This window comes from Piliocolobus tephrosceles, chromosome 17, assembly GCF_002776525.5.
Source record: "Piliocolobus tephrosceles isolate RC106 chromosome 17, ASM277652v3, whole genome shotgun sequence".
In the NCBI taxonomy this organism is placed as follows: Eukaryota; Metazoa; Chordata; class Mammalia; order Primates; family Cercopithecidae; genus Piliocolobus; species Piliocolobus tephrosceles.
In genome coordinates this window covers 2,538,812-2,548,434 of record NC_045450.1, presented here as the reverse complement: position 1 = coordinate 2,548,434, position 9,623 = coordinate 2,538,812, and the positions used below count along the sequence as shown (strand labels likewise).

Genomic DNA, 9,623 nt, shown 5'->3' with positions numbered 1-9,623 from the left:
AAAAAAAAAAAAAAAAAAAAAAAAAAAAAAAAAAAAAAAATGAAATAGAGGCTCACTCTATCGCCCAGGCTGGAGCTTAATGGCACGATCTCAGCTCACTGCAACCTCAGCCTCCCAGGTTCAAGCCGTTCTGCTTCAGCCTCCTGAGTAGCTGGGATTATAGGCACGTACCACCACACTTGGCTAATTACATTTTATTTGTTTGTTTGTTTGTTTATTTTTGAGACAGAGTCTTGCTCTGTCGCCCAGGCTAGAGTACAGTGACACAATCTCAGTTCACTGCAACCTCCACCTCCTGGGTTCAAGCGATTCTCCTGCCTCAGCCTCATGAGTAGCTGGGACTGCAGGCGCTTGCCACCACGCCTGGCTAGTTTTTGTATTTTTAGTAGAGATGGGGTTTCACCGTTTTGGCCAGACTGGTCTCAAACTCCTGACCTTGTGATCCGTCTGCCTTAGCCTCCCAAAGTGCTGAGATTACAGGCATGAGCCATCATGCCCGCCTATATTTATTTATTTTAATTTAGTTTAATTTTTTTTTTTTTTGGAGACAGAGTTTTGCTCTTGTTGCCCAGGCTCGAGTGCAGTGGCGTGATCTCAGCTCACCACAACATCCGCCTCCCTGGTTCAAGCAATTCTGGTTCAAGCAAATACTCAGCCTCCTGAGTAGCTGGGATTACAGGTGTTCACACCACGCCCAGCTAATTTTGTATTTTTAGTAGAGACGGGGTTTCTCCATGTTGGTCAGGCTGGTCTCGAACTCCTGACCTCAGTTGATCCTTCTGCCTCAGCCTCCTAAAGTGCTGGGATTACAAGTGTGAGCCACTGCGGCCAGCCATTATGTTTATTTTTAATTAATTATTTTTTTTGAGATGGGTCTCTATCAGGTTGGAGTACAGTGGTGTGATCACAGCTCACTGCAGCCTCGACCTGTTGAGCTGAAATGGTCTTCCTGGCTGGGCATGGTGGCTCACTCCTGTAATCCTAGCACTTTGGAAGGCTCAGGTGGGTGGATCACCTGAGGTCAGGAGTTTGAGACCATCCTGGCCAACATGGTGAACCCCATCTCTACTAAAAGTACAAAACTTAGTCAGGCATGATGGTGCATGCTTGTCTTCCCAGCTACTCGGAAGGCTGAGGCAGGAGAATCACTTGGACACAGGACTCGTAGGTTGCAGTGAGCTGAGATCACGCCACTACGCTCCAGTCTGGGTGATAGAGTGAGACCCTGTCTCCAAAAAAAAAAAAAAAACCCAAAAAACAAAAAGCAAGCTCCTCCATCAGCCTCTGCAGTAGCTGGGACTTACAGGCAGGTGCCACCACACCTGGCTAATTTTTGTATTTTTGGTAGAGACGGGTTTCACTTTGTTGGCCAGGCTGGTCTTGAGCTCCTGGGTTCAAGGGATCCACCCACTGGAGCCTCCCAAAGTACTGGGATTACAGGAGTGAGTCACTGCGCCCGGCCTGAGTTGTGTTTTGTAAGTAATATGTCCCTGCTTAGAGACCGCTGGGACTTCCGGCGGCAGACCCCTCCCTCCACACTGCCCTCTCCAGGGCCTTGCAGCAGTGAGGTGTGGGGCGTTGGCAGTCCCCTTCCCAGCTGGTGCCCGCTGACCGCTGGCGCACTCTCTCCTAGGCCAACGAGGTGACGGACAGCGCGTACATGGGCTCCGAGAGCACTTTCAGCGAGTGTGAGACCTTCACGGACGAGGACACCAGCACCCTGGTGCACCCTGAGCTGCAACCTGAAGGGGACGCAGACAGTGCCGGCGGCTCGGCAGTGCCCTCCGAGTGCCTGGACGCCATGGAGGAGCCTGACCATGGTGCCCTGCTGCTGCTCCCGGGCAGGTCTGTACCCCGCCAGCGGCCTCCCGGAGAGGCCTTTGGGATGTGGCACCTGTGGAGGTGTCTGATGGGCAGACTGGGGTCTTGGAGGAGTGCGTGCTAGCTAGTATCCATTACGTGGGGATGGGGCTTGGCCCTGCAGTAGCTCCTGACCTTCCTGGGATGAGCCCACATCGCCTTGCCCACCTTGCCCGAGCGGTCTCCCTGTTCCAGCTGACTTTCCTGTCAGAACGAACATTGGTTTCCAATGTTGCTCAACATCTTTAGCTGTAGAGAGAGAACTTATAGGAGAAGTGAATGTCTCCCCAGGGTTTTGGAACCCATTCAGCTTTGCAGCACCCCTGCGGAGGCCATGTTCTCTCCCCAACTGTCCCCCACCCTCAGGATTTCTGTAGCCCCCTGTATTTCGAGCTAGTTGGGGCTGGAGTAGAGGGAAGGGCAGAGTCTGGGAGAAGGTCAGATCAGGGAGGTGTCCGGTGGCTCACGTGGACCTGAGTCAGTGCTCTTGGTGTCGCCCCTGCTACTGGAAAGCCCGCTCAGCATGCTTAAGTGTCATTGTGAAGCAAAAATTAAATTCTCAGCCCCCCAACCAACTGATGGACCCCTCTCTCAGCCTCAGACATTGCTCAGACAACCTGAAAATCTAGTTCAGGCCATCGTTAGGGAGGTCAGGCAGGCCTCATGAGGCCCCTCCCTTTGGAATTCAGGCCCAGCTGACCAGCATTCACATTAAACAGAGACTGACAAAGGTGGACTTTTTATAGCAGCCACAGCACACCACATTCCAGTCTGACTCTAGTGCAGCATCACAAGACAGGTGGCAGGCCCTGAAAGAAATCCAAGTATTTTACCCCGAAATGTCTATTTATTTGACGTATTTCAGAATGGCCCTATAGGACTGTCTCTTGTGGGGAAAGCCTGCACCCTGTAGAGAATCTCCTCCCTTCCCAGGTCTTTTCCCTGATGCAGGAGGGAATTAACTCGGAGTCTGGCACCTTCTCAGGTCTGCTGCCTGCTGCCCGGAGGCCTCATCTGCTTGATAAAGCCGTGGTCTCCACAGCCCCTTATCTTTTCTTTTTTTTTTTTTTGAGACGGAGTCTTGCTCTGTCACCCCAGCTGGGGTGCAGTGGCCGGATCTCAGCTCACTGCAAGCTCCGCCTCCTGGGTTCTCACCATTCTCCTGCCTCCGCCTCCCGAGTAGCTGGGACTACAGGCGCCCGCCACCTCACCCGGCTAGTTTTTTGTATTTGTTTTTTTTTTTTTTTTTGAGACGGAGTCTCGCTCTGTCGCCCAGGCTGGGGTGCGGTGGCCGGATCTCAGCTCACTGCAAGCTCCGCCTCCGGGTTTACACCATTCTCCTGCCTCAGCCTCCCGAGTAGCTGGGACTACAGGCGCCCGCCACCACGCCCAGCTCATTTTTTTTGTATTTTTAGTAGAGATGGGGTTTCACCGTGTGAGCCAGGATGGTCTCGATCTCTTGACGTCGTGATCCACCCGTCTCGGCCTCCCAAAGTGCTGGGATTACAGGCTTGAGCCACTGCGCCTGGCCAGTTTTTTGTATTTTTTAGTAGAGACGGGGTTTCACCATGTTAGCCAGGATGGTCTCGATCTCCTGACCTCGTGATCCGCCTGTCTCGGCCTCCCAAAGTGCTGGGATTACAGGCGTGAGCCACTGCGCCCGGCCGACACAGCCCCTTATCTTAAGTGGAGGCATTCCTTGCTATTGATTCCAAGTCTTTAGAGAATAACTCTTTCAAACAGTTGCCAATCAGAAGATCTTTGCATCTGCTTATGACCTGGAAGCCCTTCTGTCCCCCACTTAGAGTTGTCCCGTGTTTCCTGACTGAACCAGCATCTTGCATGTGGGTTGATATCTTATGTCTCCCCAAGATGTATAAACCAGGCTGTAGCCTGATCCTCTTGGACACGTGCTCTCAGGGCTTCCTAGGGCAGCACCACGGCCTGTTAGTCACTCTTATTTGGCTCAGAATAAACCTCTTCAAATATTTTACAGAGTTTAAATCTTTTTGCCAACGTAATATACCCACAAGTGCATGCCTATGTTGTAAGTGCAGAGCCAGCAGGTTTTTCAAACTGACCATTCCCACGGCCCTTTTTCCGGTCCTCCCAGGCCCCTGACAGCAGCCAGCTCTCCACCGGCCCTGCATCTTCCTTAAGTTCCCCACACGGCGAGGTCCTTCCTGTGCCTGGCCTCTTCCACTTGCTGTTGTGCTTGTGGATTTAGCCCCTTTTTTTTTTTTTTTTTTTTTTGAGACAAAGCCTTGCTCTGTTGCCCAGGCTGGAGTGCAAGTGGTGCGATCTCAGCTCACTGCAGTCTCTGCCTTCTGGGTTCCAGTGATTCTCCTGACTCAGCCTCCTGGGTAGCTGGGATTACAGGTGCACCCTACCATGCCTGGCTAATTTTTGTATTTTTTGGTAGAGACGGGGTTTCACCATGTTGGTCAGGCTGGTCTCAAACTCCTGACCTGGTGATCCGCCCGCCTCGGCCTCCCACAGTGTTGGGATTACAGGTGTGAGCCACTGCATCTGGCCGAATCAGCCCTATTTTTGTGCATCACTGTAAATTGTTTACTTTTGTTATTCTATTGCAAGAACATGCTGTGACTTTAAAATTTATTCTCCTGTTGATGGCAGTGGGTAGTTGACCGTTTTTGGTTTTGAGGGTGAAGCTGCTATAGGAGTTCCTTGTCTTTGGGACATGGTACGGCCCTGAGCAGGATGGTCATCGGGAGCACGCCCCTTCAGCCTTGGAAGTTCCTGCAGGGGCTACAGGGTCACCTGCTTCCAGCATCTGTGGCCCCTGGGCTCCCGGACCTCAGCAGCACGCGGTCGTGGCTGCTCTCCTGCTCGCCCTGTGGGAGGTGTGCGGAGACGGCTTCTCACTTGCGTTTCCCGGGTGACTAATAAGGTGGGCACCTTTCATTAGGGTTGAGAGATCCTCTGCCTGCTTGCTGATTGCAGGAGGGGTCTGCAGACTCTTTCTCTAGAAGAGTTGCAGGCCACATGGCCCCCGTGGCAACTGCTCAGCTCTGCTGTTGTGCTGCAGAAGCAGCCAAAGGCACGTGGGTCAGTGAGCATGGCTGTGTTCCCGTGGAACAGTTTTCAGAAACAGGCTGTGGCAGGGTTGGCAGGGTTGGCCTGCGCCTGGTCTGTTGGGTCCTCAGTCTTTTTCTCACTGATTATAGGAATCCTTTAGATGTGAGTCCTGTATGGGGTGTGTGTATCACAGATCCTTTTTCCTCTCTCTGGGTCTCCTTTTCACCTTTTGAGGCACAGATTTTTGTTTTCCAAGACAGAGTCTCGCTCTGTTGCCCAGGCTGGAGTGCAGTGGTGCCATCTTGGCCCACTGCAACCTCTGCCTCCCGGGCTCAAGTGATTCTCCTGCCTCAGCCTCCCAAGTAGCTGGGATTACAGGCGCCTGCCACAGTGCCTGGCTAATTTTTGTAGTTTTGGTAGAGACAGGGTTTCACCATCTTGGCCAGGCTGGCCTTGAACTCCTGACCTTGTGATCCACCCATGTTGGCCTCCCAAAGTGCTGGGATTACGGGCGTGAGCCACCGCCCTGGACCAGAACAGATGTTTTTAATTTTGCTATAGTTGAGTTAATCCATTTTTCTTTTATATTTATTAGCACTTTTGTGCCCCCCTTAATAAATCTTTGCTTACTACACAGTCACTATGATGTTTACTTATGCTTTCTTTTAAAAATGCTATTGTTTTACCTTCATATTTATATCTGTGATCACTATGTAATTTTTTTGTTATGTTTTCTTTTGAGACAGTCTTGCTGTGTAGCCCAGGCTGCAGGGCAGTGACACAATCTTGGGTCACTGCAATCTCTGCCTCCCGGATTCAAGTGATTCTCTTGCCTTAGCCTCCTGATTATTGGGACTACTGGCGCCCGCCACCATGCCTGGCTAATTTTTTTGTATATTTGGTAGAGACAGGGTTTCGCCATATTGGCCAGGCTGACCTCAAACTGCCAGCCTCAAGTGATCCGCCCTCCTTGACCTCCCAAAGTGCTGGGATTGCAGGCATTTATTTTCTCACTAGTTTTTAAGCCGTATAACTCTTGGTGGGACGTGGTGGCTCATGCCTGTAATTCCAGCCCTTTGGGGGGCTGAGGCAGGTGGATCACGAGGTCAGGAGTTTGAGACCAGCCTGGCCAATGTGGTAAAACCCCGTCTCTACTAAAAATAACTAGCTGGGCATGGTGGCATGCGCCTATAATCCCAGCTACTCAGGAGCCTGAGGCAGGGGAGTTGCTTGAATCCAGAGAGGCAGAGTTTGCAGTGAGTCGAGACTGCACCACTGCATTTCAGCCTGGGCGACAGAGTGAGACTCTGTCTCAAAAAAACATATATATGGCCGGGTGCGGTGGCTCAAGCCTGTAATCCCAGCACTTTGGGAGGCCGAGACGGGCGGATCACGAGGTCAGGAGATCAAGACCATCCTGGCTAACACGGTGAAACCCCGTCTCTACTAAAAAATGCAAAAACCTAGCCGGGCGAGGTGGCGGGCGCCTGTAGTCCCAGCTACTCCGGAGGCTGAGGCAGGAGAATGGCGTGAACCCGGGAGGCGGAGCTTGCAGTGAGCTGAGATCCGGCCACTGCACTCCAGCCTGGGTGACAGAGCAAGACTCCGTCTCAAAAAAAAAATATATATATATATATATAACTCTTTTAGGGGACACATACTTTGAAAAGCTCATTTGTGACCGGATCTGATTGCTAGCTAGTGTTACCCATCTCCTGTGGAGCTGGCATGGAAAGCACGTTGGGCATCCGTGTGCAGACCGTCTGGTTTATACAGCCTCTGCCGGGCAGCGGGGGCCTCTTGGTCTCCAGCATGACCTTGCACGTGGGCCTTCTCTGTTCCCGTCACGCATCAGGAAAAGCTGTGCTGAGGAGAGGAGGAGATGGGGTGGGGAGGGGTGCCGAGCCCCTCGTCATTGCTTCTGAGGGAGTAGCAGGTTCCACCACAGTGGCCCGGGGAGGGGAAGGGCCTCCTGGCCGATGGACCAGTGTGTGTTTTCCTCTTGCTGATTCTCCCCCCCTCAGAGGGCAGTTTTCTGTCACAGCATCTGAGCCTGTTGGTAAAACAAGCACCCAATCATAAGAAACAGAACATAGAGTCTTCCTGTAACGTGGCCTACTTTTGGATGGTGGCTGTGGATGGCAGCCACTCCTCCCTGCCACTGTGTAGGAAGGGGACTGGTGCAGACAGGCAGCACCAAGTTGAAGACCGTATTGGGAGGCTATGAAGTGGCATACGCCTCCCGGGTTTGGTTTCTTTTTCGTTTTTCTTTTTTCTGTTTTTTTTTTTTTTTTTTTTGAGATGGAGTCTCGCTCTGTCGCCCGGGCTGGAGTGCAGTGGCCGGATCTCAGCTCACTGCAAGCTCCGCCTCCCGGGTTCACGCCATTCTCCTGCCTCAGCCTCCCGAGTAGCTGGGACTACAGGCGCCCGCCACCGCGCCCGGCTAGTTTTTTTTTTGTATTTTTAGTAGAGACGGGGTTTCACCTTCTTAGCCAGGATGATCTGGATCTCCTGACCTTGCGATCCTCCCGTCTTGGCCTCCCAAAGTGCTGGGATTACAGGCGTGAGCCACCGCGCCTGGCCTCCTTTTGTTTTTTTTTGTTTTTTTTTTTTTTGAGACCACGTCTCGCTCTGTTGCCCAGGCTGGAGTGCAGTGGTGCAATCTTGGCTCACTGCAAGCTCCGCCTCCCAGGTTCAAGCCATTCTCCTGTCTCAGCCTCCTGGGTAGCTGGGACTACAGACGCCTGCCACTATGCCCGGCTAATTTTTTGTATTTTTTTAGTAGAGACGGGGTTTCACCGTGTTAGCCAGGATGGTCTCGATCTCCTGACCTCGTGATCCGCCCGCCTGGGCCTCCCAAAGTGCTGGGATTACAGGCGTGAGCCACCGCACCCGGCCCTGGTTTGGTTTCTGTATCATTTTTACTGAAAGCCTGCGTATTTAAGGCCATGGGATTCATCCTGAGCTGTCCCAGGAGTGGTGCGTGGTGGGCATTTCTGTGGGTGTGAAACTGGAACTTCTCACGGCTGAGCACAGCAGGTCTGGACAGAGCAGAGTACGTGGTCCTCCTGACTCTGCCCCTTCTCCTGGGCACGAGGAGTCGCCTCACTCTCCCAGGCCCCTTTCTTTCCTGGAGCAGAGCAGCGCCTGGCCTGCACGGCAGGTTCTCCTGAGGACTCCTGGGGAAGGGTGGGAGTGGGGAGCGCTGGAGCACAGGAGCCGCTGAAGGCACAGCTGTTTCCCTTTGCCTCCGGCCACTGTGTTTTCCAGAACTCGGCTGTGGGGCAGTCACTCTCTTCAGAAGGAGGATGGGTACTTGGAAACCCATTCCTTTTCCCCGTTGCAATTTGCTGTTAAGTTTTAGATTAAAGTAGAAGTTTGAACTCCATCGCCCAGTGGTTGCGTGAGGACAGCAGCTCCCTAGAGAAGAGGCGAAGGTGCTTGAACCCAGATGTTGGTGTGTGTGGACCTGTGCTGTCCCGTGTGGGGCTGCGGGACTCGTGATGTGGGAGGGCACACTTGCTGCAGAGTGAGGAGAGTGAAGAGGCTGGAGTGTTTGAAACGACTGCATGTTGGGCTAAGTAAAATGTTTTATTAAAATATATTTGGGCCGGGCGCGGTGGCTCACACCTGTCATCCCAGCACTTCGGGAGGCCAAGCCGGGCAGATCACGAGGTGAGGAGATCGAGACCATCTTGACTAACACAGTGAAACCCCGTCTCTACTAAAAATACAAAAAATTATCCGTGTGTGGTGGTAAGCGCTTGTGGTCCCAGCTGCTTGGGAGACTGAAGCAGGAGAATGGCACGAACCCTGGAGGCGGAGCTTGCAGTGAGCTGAGATTGCGCCACAGACTCCAGCCTGGGCGACACAGCAAGACTCCATGTCAAAAAAAGAAAAAGAAAAAAAAATGTTTCTTTACTCGTTTTTTTTTTTTTGAGACAGGGCCTTGCTCTGTCACCCAGGCTGGAATGCAGTGGCATCATCACCGCTCACTGTAGCCTCGACCTCCCGGGCTCAAGCGACCTTCCCACTTCAGCCTCCCGAGTACCTGGGACTACAGGCGTGTGCTTCCACACCTGGCTGATTTAGAAATGTTTTTTGCAGTTGAGGCCTCCCTCTGTTGCCCGGGCTGGTCTCAAACTCCTGAGCTCAAGCCATCTGCTCGCCTTGGCCTCCCAAAGTGCTGAGATTACAGGCGTGAGCCATCGCACCCAGCGCACCTTTTTTTTTTTCTTTATTATTATACTTGAAGTTCTAGGGTACATGTGCATAATGTGCAGGTTTGTTACATATGTATACTTGTGCCATGTTGGTGTGCTGCACCCATCAACTCGTCAGCACCCATCAACTCGTCATTTACATCAGGTATAACTCCCAATGCAATCCCTTCCCCCTCCCCCCTCCCCGTGATAGGCCCCCTTTTTTTTTTTTGAGATGAGTCTCGCTCGCTGCCCAGGCTGGAGTGCAGCAGCACCATCTCGGCTTATTGCAAGCCCCGCCTCCCAGAAGAATGGCTTATTGCAGGCCATTCTTCTGCCTCAGCCACCTGAGTAGCTGGGACTACAGGCGCCCGCTACCAAGCCCGGCTAATTTTTTGTATTTTTATAGAGACGGGGTTTCACCGTGTTAGCCAGGATGGTCTCTATCTCCTGACCTCGTGATCCACCTGCCTTGGCCTCCCAAAGTGCTGGGATTACAGGCGTGAGCCACCGTGCCCGGCC

At 52.6% G+C, this 9,623-nt stretch overlaps 1 protein-coding gene across 2 annotated transcripts in view; it reads left to right on the top strand.

The window, feature by feature from the left end:
• Positions 1 to 9,623, top strand: part of RAB11FIP3 (RAB11 family interacting protein 3) — a 101,831-nt gene that overhangs the window by 61,791 nt on the left and 30,417 nt on the right. For both annotated transcript variants that reach the window (XM_023189128.1, XM_023189129.1), the window contains exon 4: positions 1,634 to 1,845. In XM_023189128.1, the coding sequence (XP_023044896.1) occupies positions 1,634 to 1,845 (212 nt within the window). The remainder of the gene's footprint in view (positions 1 to 1,633; positions 1,846 to 9,623) is intronic.